Below are 20,994 nucleotides of genomic sequence, written 5' to 3'. Positions count from 1 at the left end.
CATCCAGTGCCAACATCCCACCGCCCGCCTGCGTGGTTCTCATTAGGCTTATTAGCAGCCAAATAGCAACAAGCAAACAGCACAGGGACCAGTTAATGAGCACACAGCCCTGCTGCGGGTGAGCCAACTTCAAGCAGGAGAAGCTGTTACCCACTGGCAACCCCCTCCAGGAGAGCTGCTGGCCTCTGTGCCTGGGTCGGGGTGGGTGACCAGGGGGCAGCAGGGTGAGAGGGACAGGGAGAGAAATACCAGGGGAGAAGGTACTGGCAGCATCCTGCCTCAGCATCCTGGCGCAGCACCCGCTGGGGCACAAGGATACCCCCACACACATGCGCTGGTACTGTAACAGTATGCAAACTCACTCAACCTTGAGTTTCTAGGGTTGAAACTCCAGTTTGGCAGAGAATAACGCTGGAACATCACTAGCAAGTTAGGAAACGAGAACTTCCAGGGTTGGAGGGCCTAAGTGAGACCTATGCCCAGACCCCTCAGGCAGCTGGGGAGAAGCCCACCCCCTATGAAGCCACCCGCTGCAGCTTCAGCTCAAACCTCAGCAACACTCTCCATCAGCCAGTGCTGCCTCCCAGCAAAGGCTACGCTCTCTCGAACATACCAACCCTCTTCCCCACTTCCAAGTCCCAATCTCTCCTGCCCAGGCCTCCTGAGTCCTGAAAGGCCCTGCTACTCAAAGTGTGGTCCCTGGGCCAGCAGCATCAGCGTTCCTGGGAGCTGGTTAGAAACACAGAATGTCTGCCCCCCACCCAGATCTGCTGAACCAGAATCTTCTCTTTGATGTGATTCCCAGAGGACTGGGGGAACATTCAAGTTTGAGGAGGGCCCCCAAGGCAGATCTCCCTATGACTGACCCCCAACTCTCCTCAGTGATTTTTAGCCACACCTAGAATCACCTGGGATGCTGTTTAAAAAATAACAGTGCCAGACCCCAGTCCCAGCGCTTCTGCTCAGCATAAAGCCACCTGGCCACCCACATCCCTGGCTTCCCTACCCAGAGGAGTTGCTCAGAGCTGATTTTGAGTCTCAGGTTCTTTTCCAATGAGCTGTGTGGCCTTGAGCAAGTCACCACCTCTCTGAGGCTCACTTTCTTCTTCTTTAAAATTATGAGGGGCTGGGCGTGGTGGCTCACACCTGTAAGCCCAGCACTTTGGGAGGCTGAGGTGGGAGGATCACTTGAGGCCAGGAATCTGAGACCAGCATAGCCAACGTGGTAAAACCTTGTCTTTACAAACAAAACAAAACAAAAAACAAAACCCACAAAAATTAGCCAGGCATGGTGGTAGGTGCCTGTAATACGAGCTACTTAGGAGGCTGAGGCAGGAGAATCACTTGAACCTGGGAGGCGGAGGTTGCAGTGAGCCGAGATTGTGCCACTCCACTCCAGCCTGGGCAACAGAGTGAGACTCTGTTTCAAAAAATAAATTTAAAAATTTAAAAGTAAAAATAAAATGGTGAGGGACAAGGGTTTCTCCCCCACCGGTGCCCCTGGCCACAGAGGGCCTGACCTCTGAGAGCCCCCACGCGTCCAGGTTCCTGGAAAAGGAAAGGGTGTTCAAGCAGATCTGCTTTGTTGTTTGTTTTTGAGTTTTTGGCTCTGGTTCTGTTATCTGGAGGTCCTAGAAGGGACCGAAGATTCTGCCTGAGCTGCATCTTCAGACAAGCAGAGAGGGTCAGGGCCATGAGGCCTGAGGCAGAAGCCAAGAGCTTGGTAAACCCGCATGTCCAGCCTCGTGGAAATGGGAGCAACCCCATTGCATCCTGCATCCCGTCAAGTAGGGTGTCAGGATAACCACGTTATCCTACGTTGTCATAGAACCAAATATGACGTTCCCAGACGAGGGCATCCATCGTGCTGGGAACATCATATGTTTTGTCACACACCTGGACTATTAACTGTGAAGCCCTCCTACTGAGAAGGGCCTGGGGCTGGTCCTTGAAGGAAGGGAGCTGTTGAGACTGAGGCTTTGCAGCCAGGCTTGGGACCGGCAGAGGCAGGGGCAGCCACCTGAAGGACAGTCAGGCAGAGTTCCTGGGGAGCTGATGTGGACCCAAGAGGGGCCTGTGGGAGGAAGGAGAAAGATCCAAGGCGATCCCTCAAACTCCCATATCTGCTATGGTCTGTGGGGATTCCACACTCTGGAATGCCCAGCCCCCTCTGGTGTTGGGAGGGAATGAAGCCCAGGAGATCGGAGCCCGGAGTTCTGGAGTCAGTCTGCCAAGGCCCAGCCCGAGCTCAGCACTTGCAGCAGCGGAGCTTGGCCGTCTTTCCCAAGCAACCCGAGCCTCAGCTTCCTCATCTGTAAGCCACGATGATAAGCATACACCTACTTCGTAAGATGACTGACAGGTCAAACTAAGATAATGCATGTGAAGAGCTTAGCGCAGTGTTGGGCAGTAGTACGTACTCAGTTGTTAGCTAATAGTAGCAGTAGCAGTAGCAGTGACAGCAATAGTACCATCACCTCTAGTTCACAGATGCAGAAAGTGAGGCCCAGAAATGAAGGTGAGATACCTGGCAGCAGGGTACAGGTATTAAGAAGAAGGACCCTGGAGTCAGGTTGTCTGGATTCAAATCCTAGCTCTGCACTTCCTGACCACGTGACCTTGGACAAGTTACCCAACTGTGCTTCGCGTTCCTCATCCACCCGCCACAGAGGATGTTTAAAGTGCACCCTGCACCAAGTGAGTGCTGTGAAGGTACTGGCTCCTGTTGTTGTTAATGCCCTTGATACCATCAGTGGAAGAGGCTCGGGCATGGAGGCTCTGGCTCTTCCCAACTCACTCCTCCGTTTCTACAAAATAAGATGGCTTTTCTCTGCTTCGAGCCAGACTGCCAGACATCAGAGCAGTCCAAGGGGAGACGGCTCCAGGCATGGGTCAGAGAGTGTCATCTGACCGTCCTGAGAGTACTGATCAGAGCCAGGGTCATCGGGCCAGGGGCCAGGGCAGAGGTGGATTCTCATCCCTGCCCTTGGAAATGGTGCCCTTGGAAATGTGGGATGCAGACACTCTGGGCCAACCATGTTCTGCAGAACACAGGTGTGGACGGGCTCCTGAGACCCTGCCGGCAGTGTGAGTGGGGCCAACACAGTAGGGCAGCAGGAGGGAATGCAGGAAGCTTTGAAAATATAAGTGATTTCATTTGAGAAGCTGTGTCCAGCTGGAGGCATTTTTTTTTTTTTTTTTTTTTTGGAAAGGAGACTCACTGTGTCACCCAGACTGGAGTGCAGTGGCATGATCTTGGCTCACCACAACCTCTGCCTCCCAGGTTCAAGCGATTCTCCTGCATCAGCCTCCCAAGTAGTTGGGATTACAGGCGCCCAACACCACGCACGGCTAATTTTGTATTTTCAGAAGAGACAGGGTTTCACCATCTTGACCAGGCTGGTCTTCAACTCTCAACCTCAAGTGATCCACCCACCTCGGCCTCCCACACTGGGATTACAGGCGTGAGCCACCACTCCCAGCCCAGCTGGAGGCATTTTTAAACCTCCTCCCTTCCACTGGATATTGCCTCCACTTTAAAGAGGGGCTGCATCTCCAGGACGCAGACTAGGAAAGACGCTTCTGCTCCAGGTTCTGGAGTCCCTAAGCTTGACCTGCCCCGGGAGTAGCATGGGGAATGGCACTCCATGTCTGATACAGCGGAGTGTCTGCTACTGGTGGAGGCACTCACGTTTGATACAGTGGTTGGTGCTGTTTGCTGTTGTCCATCCTGGGCAGCACTGTCCCCCGCAGACGTTCCTCCTGTGGGGTCACCAAAACAGAGTCAACAAAAGGATGCTCAGAGCTGGGGACTATTCACAGCCCTTCCCACAGTTCCACCTTCTACAGGAAAGGCCTGGGGGAACACGGAGAGGCTGGGAAGGCTGTCCCCATTCTACGTGCAAATCTAAGATTGAATCCTGACTCTGCCATTCTCTGCATGTCCCTGGGAAACCTCACTCTCTCCATCTGTACAATGGAGATAACAATAGCTGCTTAATTGGGTTTTTACGATGGTTAAATGAGGTGAGAATGTTTAACATCTGACAGAAAGAAGGCAGTCCACTGGGGCAACAATGACAGTGATCCTAAAGCTAATAAACAAGCCAGTTTAGAGAGGTTCAGTGACTTGCCAATTCCACACAGCAGGTAAGTGCCCGAGCCTGATTCAAACCTGGGTTGGCCCAACTCTAAGCCACGCTCCAACTCTACATTGCCTCTCACAAAACAAACAAACAAACAAAACACCAAGGTCCTTGCCCTACAAATGCTGACAATCCAAGGGAAGCTGGAAGACACACATAAAGCAGTCTTAAGGTCATATGAGGTGTCACCTGCCAACAAATGCACACTGAGGAGTCTCAGCCCCCAGCAGTCTGGTGCATGGGAAGGCTGAGCCCTGAGTGGACACTGAAGGAAGGGGCTCTAGGATTCCTGCTTAAGAGGGGCTTACGAGGTGGGAAGCTGGTAGGAGGATGGGGCTGGGGATGTGGGTTAAGCTGCCTCTGCACAATTTTTATTTCAGAGGCAAACAGGAATTACTCTATAGGGAAATAGAGTTCTTCCCTTAGCTACTCCTTTTTTTTTTTTTTTTTTTTTTTTTGAGTCTCTCTATATGGCCCAGGCTGGAGTGCAATGTCACAATCTCGGTTCATGGCAACCTTGGTCCTGCCACCATGCTAATTTTAAAATTACGTTTAATAGAGACAGAGTTTCACCATGTCGGCCAGGGTGGTCTCAAACTCCTGACCTCAGGTGATCCACCCACCTCAGCCTCCCAAAGTGCTGGGATTATAGGTGTGAGTTACTGTGCCCAGCCCTTCAGCTACTCCTTGATGTTGGCTCTGAGGGACCCGCATGAGACACTGATGTACAGTGCTGGGGCACTCACTCAGTTCCCCAAACTTTGCTTCCAGGTGTTTGGTGCACTCCAGCAGCACCAGCAGTTTCCACCCGGCCCTGACTCTGCAGCTAAAGACCCACATGCCTAGACCAGGGCGACTCCCTAGAAGGGCTTCTCCTGAAGCCCTTCTAGGGAGCGACTCCTTGGCAGGCTGGGCCTGGCTCTGGCTTCCATCCTTATCACCAGAAATTGTCACTGGGCGCTGGAACTGGAGGGTGAGAGGGGAGGGAGAAGTACAGAGGCTGGACAGGCGAAGGACGGAGCAGGGCGGCCGCTCCTGTGATCTCTGCGGCCAGCATGGCGACATCTGGTCCCACTTAGGAGTTTGTTTGACATTTGAGTGGACCCCAAAGCTTATGTGGTTTTTGGAGTCTTATGAAGAATTCAAAATAAATTCCTGCAGCTTGAAAAAGCAGAGGCCCATTCCCGGCCCTTTGGCCCAAAGTTGTGGGGCACTGCCTCCCTCCCAGGGAGCTCCCAGAATGTCCCGCCAGCCAAGAGTTGTGCCACTCGGGCCACCTCAAATCCTCTCTGGGCGACCACCTTTAGCAGCTTCCTGGCTGCATCAGGGCCTATGTCACTGGGATCAGAGAAAGGGCTGCTTGTCAGACCCAGAGCTTCTGGGGGTGTGCCCCAGTGGAAGGGGAAGCTACATACCCACTTGTATGTCACTACCCCTTGTGGTGGTGACAAGACCTCTCGTGGGGCTAGGAGGGCTCTGAGAGGAAACAGATACTGTGCTCTGGGAATTTTCTAAGAACTAGGGCCTGTGGGAACCCAGACAGCACGGACGCAGGAGCCTGCCTGGCTGGGAGGTCATGGCATGGAGCCCAGCCCAAGGAGGCCCGCTGAGCCAGCCGTCACCCCAGCTGCCCTCAGGATGGCTTTGCAGCTGACTGTGGGAGTGCAGGGGCCAGCCCTGCTTTGCCTGCAGAGTAGGCTCTAAGGGATATACGGCCACAGGGAGGATTGGCCAGAATCAAAGGCTGCCAGGCAGAGAAGCCAGGCTGGGGCTGGAAGGGCACTCAGGAGAGATTCAGGTCCCCAAGGAGAGACTCTGAGGATCCCTACAGGCCAATATTAAAGTCTTGGGTGCAGGCCCAGGGAGGTGACCAGCTGGGAATTGTCAGTTCAGTGGGCTCTGGCTAGCAGAGAGAGCAAATGAGCCTGAACAGCTGGGATATACAATTCAATCACTCTGGCTCCCTAGAAGGTACCTCTCAGAGATCATCTGAGTTCAGTCTTCCAGTTGACACCACTCAGCACACATTAGTCCAGTATCCAGCATCACTGTAGAGGACACATCTGGCTAGCAGTCTGGGAGAGCTGCTATTCCACCTGGGCCAAATCTGATCACACTAGCCCTTTGTTAAAAACCTCCCACAGCTCTCCACCAGCCTCTACAAGGTCACCTGGCACCCATGTGCCTACTTGCCTGTGCAGTCTAATTGCCCCCATCACCCCCACCTTGTATCCACAACCATCCACAGCCAAGGCTTTGCTCTTCCAAGGATGCAAGGTTTGTTGCTCCCCAGTTGCCTGACGGATTTCACTTTCACGCCTTTGCCTGGGCTGCTCTCTCTGCCTAGAATGCCTTCCCTCTCTGATCTACTGATGGAAATCCTTTGCATACTCCAAGACTTCCAGATCAGATACTACCTTCTTTGTATAAAACCTCCCCTGGGCCAGGCAAGGTGGCTCACACCTGTAATCCCAGCACTTTAGGAGTCTGAGGCAGGTGGACCATGAGGTCAGGAAATCGAGACCATCCTGGCCAACATGGTGAAACCCTGTGTCTACCAAAAATTAGCTGGGTGCGATGGCGCACACCTGTAGTCCCAGCTACTCAGGAGGCTGAGGCAGAAGAATCGCTTGAACCCAGGAGGAGGAGGTTGCAGTGAGCTGAGATTGTGCCACTGCACTACAGTTTGGCCACAGAGCAAGACTCTGTCTCAAAAAACTCACAAAACAAACAAACAAACAAAAAAACCCACCTCCTCTGACATCATGTACCCAGCCTTCCCTCATTCTCCATCTGCATCTGCTAGGATCATTTAGTACTGCCTGTTTCAGGTCATTGGTTGTATCTCCGTCTTGGGTATCTCAAGGTTTCTTTCTTTTTTTTTTTTTTTTTTTGAGACAGAGTCTCGCTCTGTCACCCAGGCTGGAGTGCAGTGGCCGGATCTCAGCTCACTGCAAGCTCCGCCTCCCGGGTTTACGCCATTCTCCTGCCTCAGCCTCCCGAGTAGCTGGGACTACAGGCGCCTGCCACCTTGCCCAGCTAGGTTTTTTTATTTTTTTAGCAGAGACGAGGTTTCACTGTGTTAGCCAGGATGGTCTCCATCTCCTGACCTCGTGATCCGCCCATCTCGGCCTCCCAAAGTGCTGGGATTACAGGCTTGAGCCACCGCGCCTGGCCGAGGTTTCTTTCTTATTTCTCCTAGTGCCTCTAGAGTCTAACACGGTACCCAACACGTGGTATACAATTGATACTTCTTTGCTTCATTTAATCTGGAGTTTTACAAAAAGTGGGATGAGCCACACTGAGGGTAGGAAAGGCATTTTAGGTTTACAGATCACAACATTCGACAATGAGTTACATGGTGAGAAAGTGATTCTCTTTTCAGTGATCCTTCTAACCTAATTATGTCAGTGAAAAAGGCCAGGTCCTCCCCTCAACACATGCTAGTCCCCCTTTCCAACAGAGAGAACTTGCCACAGAGTTGAGCTTCCTAAGATAATGAATGATGTCTGACTAGAACTTAAGAACATTTTGTTTTCATTTCAATTTTCCTACAATTACCTTCTCTTTATAACAAGTGGTACTGCTTTCAACTTATGATAATGATACAAAGTTTCCTTTCAGTTATGAATTTATTTACGGAGAAAAATGAGTCAAGCACTGTCTGTAATAGCAAAAAAATGTAATTCAACTAAATGTCCAAAAACAGGAGGATGAATAAACTGTGGTAATATTCAGACAAAGGAATAATATACAGCAGTAAAAATGAATAAACTTGGGCTAATTATATTAATATGGTTACATCTCAAAAATCTAATGAGGAGGGGAAAACAAATTGCAGAAGAATAATGAAATATGGTATCACTTATCTAAGTTTAAAATATGCAAAACAACATTGTATATATTTTTTTTCTTCTTCTTTTTTTTTTTTTTTTTTGAGACGGAGTCTTGCTTTGTTGCCCAGGCTGGAGTGCAGTGGCCGGATCTCAGCTCACTGCAAGCTCCGCCTCCCGGGTTCACGCCATTCTCCTGCCTCAGCCTCCCGAGTAGCTGGGACTACAGGCGTCCGCCACATCGCCCGGCTAGTTTTTTGTTATTTTTTAGTAGAGACGGGGTTTCACCATGTTAGCCAGGATGGTCTTGATCTCCTGACCTCGTGATCCACCTGTCTCGGCCTCCCAGAGTGCTGGGATTACAGGCTTGAGCCACCGCGCCCGGCCAACATTGTATATTTTGTGGATACATGTATCTATAGTAATATTGTAGAAACATCTATTGGAATTAATTAAATTCAGGGTAGTGGTTAACTCTGGGGAGGGAAGGAGGCAAATTTATAGAGGAAATTTCAACTAAAAAACTGGAATCAAAATATGCCAAAATATTAAGGTTTGATAAAACTAGACTATAAGTTATATTATTTTCAATACCTTTTAGTGCATTTGTAAAACTTCATAATATACTTTAAAATAGATAAAACACAAAATCCTGTCATTTAACAGAATATAAAGTTAAAGAAAAATAATAACAGAACAAGAGGGAAAGGTAGAGAAAAATATTATACAGGTGGTATACTGTGAGGTTGGTTCAAGAAACCCTGTAGAGGCCAGGGTGGTGGCTCACACCTGTAATCCCAGCACTTTGGGAGGCCAAGGTGGATGTAGTGCTTAAGGTCAGGAGTTTGAGACTAGCCTGGCCAACATGGCGAAACCCCATCTCTACTAAAAATACAAAAAAATTAGCCAGGTGTGGTGGCACATGCCCATAATCCCAGTTACTCGGGAAGGTGAGGCACGAGAATCACTTGAGCCTCGGGCATGGAGGTTGCAGTGAACCAAAATCATGCCATTGCACTCCAGCCTGGGTGACAGGGCAAGAGACTCCATCTCAAAAAAAAAAAAAAAAAAAAGAAAGAAAAGAAAAGAAAAAGAAACCCTGTAGACTGTAAATTTCATTAGTGTAGGGATGGTGTCCACTCTGGTCACTGCTGTATCCTAGATACCTAGCATCAAGCCTGGCACAAACTTAATAAATCTTTATTATGTGCAATAAATCCTCACTACATTGAAAGTTCCATGAGGACAGAGTCTGCCTGTCTTGGTCACTGCTATATCCTCAGGATCCAGTATAGGGCCTGGGTATAGATGGCCTTCCAAAATATTTGTTGAATAAATGAAGAAGCTCCAGTAGTAGTTGTGCAGTTCCAAGATTTACCAGCAGGTGGCACTTGGTCCCTGGCTGTCTGCAGCTCACACGGCAATGAATGGCCAGCCTGATCAGCCTGACTAGAAGCCGTTAACCAGAATGGACCAGGGTGGAGGAAGAGAATAAACAAGATGACCACTCAGGTCCTCCCCAGCTGACATGGAGTGGCTGACTGGAGTGTCAGGGAACCCACTCTCTATTAAAGCTGAAGAAGACAATCTGGGGGAGGAGCCTGATCAGTGTGTCATGTGATGTGTGCACCTGTGTACAGCAGGTGGCACCCAGCCCACGTCTTCACATGCCTGTTCACATGCACCAGGCTTGTTGTGGTGACAATTTGCTTTGCTCATCACCACATCATTTCATGACTTCTAATAGTGCACCCTCCAGTCCCCACGCTCCACTTCCCCACCTTCCCCCGCACCTCACCTGCACCTGAATGCCTGCAGTACAAGCTCCTCCCTGCTCCAGCCCAAGCTATGTCTCTGGGTTCCCGTACACCAGAGCTGCAGTGCTACCCCTGGGCCAGTGCCAACAGTAAAAAGCCCTTGTCCTTGGGCAGTGCTACACCTGCATGCCACCCTCACCTTCAGGCCTCCCTCCTGCCACCTCCCCTCTGCTTCCCCACATGCTGCCCACAGAGTCCCAGGGACCTCAGGTCACAGGTCCCATCTACTCAGTTCTTCAGCTACAGCTGCCCCACTCCTTTGCACTTAACAGGAACCTTCCAGTACTAGAAAGCATCTGTTCATTTCTTCAACGTGATATTAAGTAATTGGGTTGCTCTCTCAGCAGGAACAATGCCTTGGACTCTGGACCTCCATCCCCTTTCCCATGCTCTACATGCAGGATCCTTAGAAGCATGCATTCACTTGCACAGATCAGGAAAGGAAAACGCTGAAACACAGCAGGTGCTTTCCACTAATACTTGTTGAATGATCCTATGTGTAAGCGACTTGGCAGTGCATGGATCTACTCTCCGCCTGCTTGAAGCTGGGCCTTCCACGGGCGGCAGGGAGTTCATCCACTCATTCAACAGATACCTAGAGAATACCAACTAGTGCAGGCACTATTCTGGGCACAAGAGACACAGAAATGGACACAATGGAGTCCCTGTTTGCATAGAGCTTGCATTAGTGTGGGCTAGGAGGCCAGGCCATAAACACATAAATAGGAATAGAATATATCAGATAGAATAAGTACTATGAAAAAACATACAGCAGGGTGAAGGAAGAAAGAGGATGGGGCAAGCGTGGCCAAAGGCCACTCTGAGCATAAATCTGAAAGAGACAGAGCATGGATCCTGCTGAAATATGAGAAGAGCGCTCCAGCCAAGGAAAACAGCGCCAAGGGTGTGAAGCCCAAGGTCCTTGGAATAGGACTCGGGGTACAAGCATCTTTCATGCTGTTCCCCAGGGCTAAACCCAACTGGCAAATCGGGCCCAGGCAAAGAGAGGCTGCCAAAGCCCTTCCCATACTTCTCGATGGTGGCCCCGCCCAGCCCCTCACTGTCCAGGGCTCAGTGCCCTCCATTCCAGAGGCACCTGTCATACCCCCAGCAAGGTGGAGAGCGCCCGCAGCCATGATAATCCGATTGGGGATGGGGATTGCTGGGGCATCTTCTCACTCTGCGACGGCGCCCGCAGCGGGCCGGGGGTGGTGCCCAGCCCAGGGGGAGCAAAAAAGTAAATTGCAGTGTTGTGGGGTGGCTCAGCCCTGCAACGCGCGCAAATTGTGCTTACACCTAGAGGCACGAGAGCACACTGATCCAATTCTCCATGCGCCCAGTGCCCAGAGCTCACGCCCACGCCCGCATCCAGCCCTCAGCCTGCGCAGGCCGACCCACGCCCCAATCCACACACTTGTCCCGACGCACCAGCTTCGCTGCCAGCTCCCTTCCCGGAGATGCATCTACCTTCTCGCCATGGGGCCCCCGACACCTCCGCCCACCCGCGCCCTGAGCCGGCTCAACCTCCCTGGGCCTCAAGAGCCTGGAGCGCCCACCCCACTGCCCTCTCCCCGCTGCCTCTCGGATCCCGGCAGCGCTGCAAGCGTCTAGAAGAGCTCGTTAGTTGCAGGCAGGAGGAGCGCGGGCGAGTGGAGAGGCGCCTTGCGAAAGGATTTAACGTCGGGGCTCCGAGCGAGTTGCTAAGAAAGGATTAGGATGAGGATCTATCTTTGCCTTAAACTCTTGGAAAGCGGATCAAATCTTCCAGTCCCGACTTTGGAACCTCGGGGCTGTTTCCCGAAGTAGTAAAGACAGAGGGACGAGGGCATGAGTCCGGCGCCCTCTCCTCTCGCCTGCACGCCCCTCCACAAATGAGCCCTGGCTCCCCTCTGCACCCTCCAAACTTCCCTTTCCCGTGCTCACCCCGTGAGCCGCCCTCGCGGCGGGGTTGGGGGCGCAGCCCCGGATCGCCGTGGGATCCCCAGGCGTGGGAGAGCCGGCGCGGCCCGGGCCCGGGGTGCCGGCTGCTGCTGGCCCAGGGGAGTGCTTCTCCGGGTCTGCGCAGGTGGTTGGACACGCCGCGACTGCTGCGCGCGGGACGGCCTCCTGGCCTCAGTCTCGGTGGGCCGCCTGGGGATTCCCCAGCCCAGCTGGGCCCGCTCCACCGGCGGCAAGTCCGCGACAGACGCGTCCTGCTCCCGGAACAGACTGTACACTTTGGCTGCAGCCGCTGCCGGGTAGCTGCCCCCAGGACGCCGCAGTCGATTCGCGTCTCCGCCAGCCGGCTCGTATCTCCCTACGGGGTCCCTTTGGGCATGACCCGCGCCCACGAAGAAAGCCAGGGTGAGCGGCAAGAAGCCTCTCCAGGGGTTCCACGGGGCGCGTCCCGGGCTGCGGGCTTTGGTCCGCGGCCTCATGGCGCGGGGGCGGCTGGAGAGTGGAGCGCGCGGGCACCACGAAGAGCTTTGTGGTCGGCGCGCTGGACGCCCGTGGGCTGTTCTCCGGGCCCCGCCCGGCGGCCGGCTTCTCTGAGTCTAGGGGGCCCTGAAGCGGCCGACTGGGGGCCCGGTTCTCCGCGGAGCGAGGGCTGCGCGCCCCAAGCCTCGAGTCAGCGCTCCTTCTCCAGCTGGGCTCTCACTGCTGCCGCACCTTCGCGCCTCCTCCCCGTGCCTGCAGCCGTCTGAAGGGGACCCGGACGGTTTTATTTTTGGAAACCTCCCCCGGCTTTTTCGTCTCTTTTATCCACACCAGGCCCCCTCCTCGGAGGGACAGCTCAGCCCCCTCATTACGGGAGAGGGAGCGAGGAATTCCAGCAACACCCACTTTGGCACCGGGAAGCGAGCGGGCGGCGAGCGGGCGGCGAGGGGGATTAACCCGTGCGGAGCAGGGGGCGGCGCGGGGCTGACCCGGGCGCTGGTCGGGCAGATGGCGCCTGCCACGACCGGGACACCGGGCCGCCTTTCTTCAGCCCTGGGCAAGTTCGAACTGCCGATCTGCCCCGAATCGTTCTCCCGCGCCTCGCCTCAGGGACCGTCTTTGGATCGGGTGACCCAGGCTGCAGCCTCGCAGATCTGAAGGAGGCCGGGAGGGGCGCCGAGGTCCGCGTAATGGAACAGGGCCGCCGGCCCCTCCGCTTGCGCCCTGGCCGCTGGGGGCGCCCTCCGCAGGGCCGGACAGAGCGGGGGTGGCGCGGGGCGCGGCGCTCGGGGCGCAGGGAGGTCCCGGGCGCGCCCCCTGGCGGAGCTGGCGGTCCCGGCGCTCTGTGGCTGCAGAGCCCTGGCGCTGCCGCCGCCTTCGCTCTGGATCTCAATCCCCTCCAGTGGCACGAGGGTCACGCCTAGGCCTGGCGTGGTGATGGCTGCCGCTAGAAGAGGGGTCCTCTTTTTCTTTTTCTTTTTCTTTTTCTTTTCTTTCTTTCTTTTTTTTTGAGATGGAGTTTCGCTCTTGTTGCCCAGGCTGGAGTGCAATGGTGCGATCGCGGCTCCCCACAACCTCTGCCTCCCGGATTCAAGCAATTCTCCTGCCTCAGCCTCCCAAGTAGCTGGGATTACAGGCATGCGCCACCAAGCCCGACTAATTTTGTATTATTATTATTTTTTAAGTACAGACGGAGTTTCCCCATCTTGGTCAGGTGGGTCTCGAACTCCCGATCAACCTCAGGTGATCCGCCCGCCTCGGCCTCCCAAAGTGCTGGGATTACAGGCATGAGTCACTTCGCCCGGCCAAGGGGTCCTCTTTTTCACAGAGGCAAAGACAAGGAGCCTCTTGAGTAAGCCACTCAAGGAGACAGCGCGTGTGAAAGAGGGGAGTGGAATCCAGGCCTCCCGCCTCTGGTTGAGTCCGTTCCTGGAATCCCACCCCAGCCCCTCACTCAGAAATTACTCAGAGGGGAATTCGGTGATCCCTGTATGTGCACTCACATCTTCTTGTGTTGGCAGTGAGGTGGGCAGGGGTGTGGAAATGCTGATCGCCACCGTTTGCGTGTCCCCAGTAATCAGCACACCATTCTCACTCATGCCCCCTCCCTATAGCCTAAAGGCTTGGATCAACAGGGCTGCCCCTGGCACATTTGTACAGCCTATTTCCCAGAGAGGCAGAGTGAAGGAGCTGGCAGGCAGGCACCAGTTCACAACCTCCCACACCACACAAAGGACGGGCCCAGGTAATACCTACTGTTGGAATAAAACCTCGACCCCTGATATTGGCCTACAAAGCCCTAACTGGCTGCCCCCGCTCTGATCTCATCTGACCTCTTGCTCTCCCTTACCCACCACACTCCACCACCTTGGCCCTCTCTCTCTCCTTGAACAAGCCAAGTGAATGCCCCCTTCCCTCTACTGGAAGGTTCCTCTCCAAGATGTTAGAGGATAGTTCCTCATCACTGCTCCTCTCAGATTAAATATCGGCTCCTGGAGTAGCCATCCCTGACCCCCATCTAGAGCAGCCCAGTCATCACTCTCTAACACACTACCCTGTTTCATCTTCATAAAACAGTTGACATCATCTTGTTATTGATTTGTTTGCTCATGTAACTGAGTTTTTTAATGGGCTGAACCTAAAGAGGACTAACTGGAAACTATTCCACTACTACCTCCAACCATATTATGGTAAATTTCCCTTTCCCACCCTTAATGACATCTCAGGCAGAGTCCTTGGCTTGAGAGGTCATCCCTACCAGACATGAGAACTGTTCTATTTCTATAATTAAGACCCATTTTCAGGCACAAAATGTCTGCTCCTGTCTAGATCAAAACCTCATCCAAGTTAATCAATATCGCATCCCATTTAATAGTCCTCCTCTCCCCTGTCCCTTTGCTAGAGATCCTGCAGTGGCAAGAGTGGGGTGTGGTCTGTTTTCCTGACCTTCCTTTTCTGCTATGGCTCCTCTTTGTCAAGGTTTGGGGAGAGGTGTTAGAGGAAAAGTAGCAAAGCCTTATGTGACAGGTACCCTTGGTTGGCAGGTGCCAAGCACTGGCTTTTTCATGGGTACATATGTGGGTTCTTGGGAGATTCTCTACAGGACCTCCACCCTGAGTTGCCATAGCAAAGCACTCTCTGGTCAACCTCTCGCAGACCCTTGCATCCTCTGTCTCTCATAGGACTGTCCCACCTATGCCAGGCAAAACAATGGTGGGTTGGTTGGCTGCTCCTCACCCTGCCCCCTTCTTACCTTGCCACACAGGCCACTCCAGCCAGGCTCCAAGATCAGAATTCTCCAGACAGGAAATGCACACAAGTCTCTTCATTTATGTATGTCCTCAATTCCTAAAGACATATGTTGGGTTCTCCCATGAACTATCTTGCTGTAGTTTAATGCACCAAGTTGCCTGCAACATCCAGCAACATAGTCAGCATCAGTTGGGGGACAGTTATAGGGACACAGCCTCCTCTTCTTGCAGATGACTGGTTCTCTCTGGGATCTCCCTTCATTTGGTTTGCGTTGGGGAGTGCCCTCAGGGGAAATCTCAGCCCTGCCCACAAATGCAACAGTGTTATGCTTCAGTGACTTTCTTCATCCCTTTCATTTGTAGACTGGAATTGAGGGATGTGGTTTGATTGTTGTTGAACCTGTTCTGCCTTTAGTAAGGTGCCTAGTACTTCTCTTCAGAATGCAAGAATATTTAGCCCTCATTGTTCTTTGTGGCTTCAGCAGATATTCCAAGAGCAGAGGAAAAGTCCTGTTCAACAACCTATAAAATCATTTCTTGTCTGACTTCCCAAACCACAATGATAGCTCTAAAGCAATAGATATCTTGTCTGCATTGCTCACCACTGTTTCTACAGAACCTAGAACAGCCAAGAAACATGTGTGAAATGGATGGCTAACTGAAGGACACAGTAATCCCATCAAATGGGGAGGGCTGGTATCATTAGACCCATTTTAAGAGAGAGTGGAACTGAGTTCTGGGTGGCAGCTTCTGATCCAGGTTCATGTGCTTGCTGCCTTTGGGGCTGGCTCTAAAGGTCTCCTGGAACCCTACCCCTTGCATTTGACCATGAATGCCCCTTAGTTCCCAGAATACTGAGTTCTGTTCCTGGGACGCTGCTCCTTCACAGCTGTGGAAGCCCCAGGTCCACACTTACCTCTCCTTGCCCAGATATCCACCCACCTCTGTAGTTCTGGGCTCCCTTCCTCTCCCCCGAACCCACCCAGTTCCTTCAGGAACTCCCCTCTAGATCCCTCAAGACCCACCTCAGTTCCCCGTGGGCCTCCCAAAGCCAGAAACCTTGGCGTCATCTTCGTCCCTGAGCTATTTTTTCCTCCTGTGTGTCCAAGTCATTATTACTGCTCCATCTCCTCCGTCTGCATTTCTGGAAGTCTGCCGCCCATTCATCCCTCACCCTTCGCCTCCGCCAAAACCCTCATGCAGACACATTCTCTCACCATCAGGCGTCCCTTCCACTCCTCAGTAAGTACAAGTGGTCCTTGGACATTCCCACCCTGTTCGCCGGAGGGACCACAACCCGGTTCATCTACTCCAAAGACTGGCATCTTCTACCCCATCCCAGCGCCACACTCTGTCCAGCCACCTACTTACTGCCCAAATCTCCCTTACCCTCTAATTGCCGGGACTGGTTGCAGCTCTTCAGAATCTCCAATCCCACAAACACTTGAGTTTGGCTTTTTTTTTTTTTTTTTTAACCTGCCAGAACTGATAGAGCCTACTGTAGCCCAAACACCACCAAAGGAGGCATTATGATTTCCACACATACAAAGGAGGAAACTGAGGCTGACAATGGCTACTGGTTTGCCCAAGATGGCACAGCTGATAAACAGCAGAGGCAGGATTCAAACCTGGATCATGTTCCACCCATGCCCAAGCTTTTAAGGTTACACTGCCTTGCCTCCACCCCGGGCTTGTATGCCTGGAGCCCTCTTCACAATTGAATCATGACCTTTCCAACCACCCCACCACTATCACCACCAAAGGAGCTCTAGGGCATATCCCCAAATGCCCTCTTCCCTGCCTGCCAGCCCACTGTGTAATTCCCTGGAGATGTGGGGTTATCAGAACTTTCTGCCCCCCTCAATCCTCTTGGCCCAGTGAAAGAAGGGAAGCTGTTTTCAGCACGGCCCCGACTCGCCGTGTGTCACTTTCCCACCCCCTGATCAAAGCTTTTTCCCTCATGAGAATGCTGCTAAGCCTACTCACCCATCTCTTGGGTCTGGGGAGGAAAATCATCTCTGGAAAACTCTGCAGAGGGAGTGTAAAGGGTTGATAAAAAGACTCCAGCAGGGAGAAGGTTTGCCCAGACACATACCCCATGCAAGGGACAGCAGTCTCCTGGACTCCCAGGGCAAACTCACTGCTTTTCCATGTCTCACTGGAATAATGTTGGCAGCCAGAGGTCTATCAGAACCTGAACTAATTTGGTAAATAAGGGCCGCATTTCGGCCTCCGTTGCTGAGACCCAGACTCCTGACAGAATTCCAGGGATTTTTCTTCCTTGGAAGTAACTGGACCTCCAGCCCTGAATTCCTCTCCCTAGGAGAGCTCGTTCCCCTGCTCAGAACAAATAACACATTTCCTGGTTAATCAGAGGGAAGAATCACTGAAGGAAGGTTTGATTGGGCCCCCAGCCTTCCAGATGGGAGCCGCTCATGGGCTTGGATGTTCTGCTGCAGACACTGGGCAGCTGGGACCTCTGCACTATGCAGCCTCGGCCTCCAGTTTGGAAGGTGGAGGCCGTACAGAGAGGCGCCGACTCCCTCCTGTGTGAGGTTGTTAAGGCCTGCAAAGGCTGCCAGAACCATTCCACCTTATATGCCATGACCTGGCATCCCTTCAAGAATTCAAAACCACCCTGCCCTGGTCTGCCGGTGCCTGTCTCCTCCGAGTGGGCATGACATGCTGGCTGGTGGTGGTGGCCATGGTATGGATGCTCCTGCAAAGGTAAGGTGAGCTGGCCTGTATTTCACAGTATGCTGGAAAGGGCCTCCCACAACCATGTGGGAACATTTCTGTCTTCTGTGAATGGAGCACAGTACTGAGCTTCACTTGGCTTCTACTTTCTTATCTGAAAGTTGAGATAATGATGCTCTTGTCTTGCCATTTCCTCTTCAGGACAAACTAGCTAGCCAGCCCTATTTACCCTGTCATGGGGCCAGGGGCAGGTGTCAATTACTACTACTCCATTTACCAACTGATATTTCATTGTTTGCTTGTTTGTTTGCTTGTTTGTTTGAGACAGGGTCTCACTCTGTCACGCAGGCTGGAGTACAGTGGCACAATCTCGGCTCCACCTCCTGGGTTCAAGCAATCTTCCAGCTTCAGCCCGCCAAGTAGCTGGGACTACAGGTGCACGCCACCACGCCTGGCTAATTTGTACTTTTTGTAGAGACGGGGTTTCGCCATGTTGCCCAGGCTGGTCTTGAACTCCTGGACTCAAGTGATCTGCCCATCTCGGCCTCCTAAAGTGCTGGGATTACAGGCAACAGCCACCATGTCCAGCCTGGATATTTCTTGATCACTCAAAAGGTACCAGGCACTGTGCGAAGTCATCTTATAGTCACTTTGTCATTTAATGAGAAGCGCTATTGATGAAGAAGTGCTATTATTTCTCCACATAGCAGATGAGGAAATGAAGGCTCGGGGAGGTGAATGACTCATCCACAGTCACAAGCAAGTAGGTGGGTGTGCTGGGATTCACTCCTGGTTTGTCTGGTCCCAGATGCTAAACCAATGCCAGGTTCCAGGGGAGGGGAGACCACCTACAGCTGCATTTTTCTCAGAGCTGGAAGCATGCACAGCTGTTTGTGGTGTGGTGGGGGTGATAATGGCTGCATGGGACTGCGGTCACAGGTCAGCCCCCACTAAGCATCCCCCATTCTCCTCAGGCCTGTTTACCAGCTAGGGGTCCCCTCTGAGTCAGGGCGGTGAATCTGACTCGCACCCACAAAGGAGAAGGAAGGAAGTCACAGCCACGCTCACCCGACCTCCATCAAGTAGTCTGCAATTGCTGAATAGAGCTCATCTCAACTCGTAGCTTTTCTCTTTGGGAAAGAAAAATGACATACATATAAAGTCTACGCTGTGTGGTAGAGGTGTTGCCATTCCCATTTCATAAGCCCAGAGGGGTAAAGTTGCTTGCTCAAGGTCACACAGCTAGGAGTTGAGCCAGGATTCAACTAAAAAGTCAGAACAATTTCAAAGTCCATGCAGTTTCCCCTGCAGCACACTCCAGTCACGCAAGGGTGTCCTGCAATGATGGGAAATGGGCAGCTCTTCCATATCATTTAGTTCACTTCGCTTCCCTTCCTTTCCAGTCTCTAGTGCACGGGTGAGCTGATCTGAAAGCTCCGTGCCTTTCACTGTAAGCCGAGACATCATTTCCTATTTACCTGCATAAATTCCTTCAGTCCCAGGCTGGGGGTGGAAAGGTGGAGGAATCTTCTAAACCCCCGGGGGGGCCTGAAGCATAACTTCTCCTCAAGCAGAGTCTCTGAAGACCTGAGCAGGACAACAGCATGAGCAGCTGGAAGACCTCCTCCCTGTAATTCCTCCCAGTGAGACCAAGGGGACTTCATATACTCTGCTGGAGGTGGAGAGAGTTACCCAGATGGGCAGAGCTCATGTACCTGGATTATTCTTTCCAAATTCCCAGGAAGAAAATCCTGTGGGCTGGGGGATTGTGCAGGCCTATCTAGGCTTCTAGAATGGCTGTGCAGGTATTGGAGGACAAAAAAGGACAAGAAGCAGCTTCCCTTGGCTGTCGCTGGGGTCTTCCAATCTGTGCCCACCTTGGCTTTGAGCTGGGTCATAGTAACAGTCCTCACACCCTGAGGGATGAGAGTTGCAGGGGCAGAGAGGAAAGTCTCCAGTAGGGTCTTTCCTAAAACAAGCTCTCCCCAGGGAGGCCTGCAAGCCAGCTCCCTCTCACTCTCCATCGTCAAGGCAAAGAGAGGAAGACGATGCCTTCTGCCATCATCCCCTGAGTCGATTTTCCCTGGATCATCCGTGGAGAGTGGGGGCTCCATGAGGTTTGCCCTGGTGCCCCCAATACCCTCTCTAGGGCCCCAGTCCCTCAGGAACAGACCCGGACCTGGCAAATCCCCAGGAAAGGGCACAGACACCAGGCTGAAGGGCAGGCGAGGTGCGGCAGATCCCAGTGGGCCCCGGCTAGTCCTAGTCTGAATGACTCATTCCTTGTTTCCGTCCACTGTGGACTGAGTGCCTTGGCCCAGGGGCCCCCAGGAGGTTGTAACACAGGCTGGCCTCTCGCCCATCGGGGCTCAGCAGACAAAAATTAAAGATCTCACTCCTCAGGAACTCACACAGACAGCGCAGGCATGCTCTGTACTCTGCCTCACCAGACCAGACCTCAGGCCAGAGGAGGCTGATGGCCAAGGGAGGAAGGAAAGTCGTCTCCAGCTCCTCCTCCTCCTCTTCACCCACCACGACCTGCTGTGAAGGCCTGGCCCTGCCCACTCTCTTCTTACTCCCACTCTGGTCCTCCACCTAACGGTGGTGGTGCCAGCAGTATCTCCTCAGCTCTGCTCCGTTCCTCCCCATCTCTGACTGAAGACAACAGCAAAGGTGAAACAGCCTGTGCCTCCCAGGTGGAAAAGATTTACAGGGAACTAACCATACACTTTCTGGCAGCCCAATTCTGATCAAGTCACTCACCTGCTCAACAACCTTCAATGGATCTCCACTACTTCACAAATCAATCCCAAACTTCTTATTGGGTTTGATACACAAGCTTGTCTCATAACCCTCCCAGCCATGTATGCTGACGCTCCACACAGTCTCACCCTCTCAGAATCCCGCCCAGTTTCCTCTCACCCATCCCCTCACCCAAACACCTTGGCTAACATTATTTCCTTGATCTGGAATGTTCTTCACCAGCCCTGCCTGTTTGTTTAAACTCCCATTTTAAAGGCCGCCTCTTCCATGAAGACTTCCTGGGCACCTCCCTCCATCTGGAAAGTTTGCTGCTTCCACCAAATCCCCATAGCCCTCAATGTACTGCCCTGTGCTCTGCATGACTAGTCCATAGCTATGGGTCCTAGAGTAGTGGGAAGAACACGGAGCTTTGTGGTTCTAACCTCAGCACCATCATTTACCAGTTTTGTGGCCTGGGCTAAGTGACTCATTGAGCCAGTTTCCTCACCAAGAAAACAGAGATCCAATAGATACCTTTCTAAACAATGCCTAGAAAAAGCAACTGTACTTATCAGTGACATAACACTCCAGG

The 20,994-nt window shown here is 52.6% G+C and overlaps 1 protein-coding gene across 2 annotated transcripts in view; it reads right to left on the bottom strand.

Moving 5' to 3' along the window:
• The window catches only part of LTBP2 (latent transforming growth factor beta binding protein 2), a 115,079-nt gene extending 102,280 nt beyond the window's left edge, over nucleotides 1–12,799 (bottom strand). For both annotated transcript variants that reach the window (XM_003902048.5, XM_009211959.4), the window contains exons 1-2: nucleotides 11,719–12,799; nucleotides 3,692–3,762 (exon numbers count right to left, since the gene is read on the bottom strand). In XM_003902048.5, coding sequence (XP_003902097.1) covers nucleotides 3,692–3,762; nucleotides 11,719–12,212 — 565 coding nt within the window. In that variant the 5' untranslated portion in view covers nucleotides 12,213–12,799. The remainder of the gene's footprint in view (nucleotides 1–3,691; nucleotides 3,763–11,718) is intronic.
• Nucleotides 12,800–20,994: the final 8,195 nt, after the last annotated feature.

The sequence above is a fragment of the Papio anubis genome, chromosome 7 (assembly GCF_008728515.1).
Source record: "Papio anubis isolate 15944 chromosome 7, Panubis1.0, whole genome shotgun sequence".
Taxonomy (NCBI): domain Eukaryota; kingdom Metazoa; phylum Chordata; class Mammalia; order Primates; family Cercopithecidae; genus Papio; species Papio anubis.
Note: the sequence above shows the minus strand (reverse complement) of the source record. Positions and strands in the feature narration are given on the sequence as shown.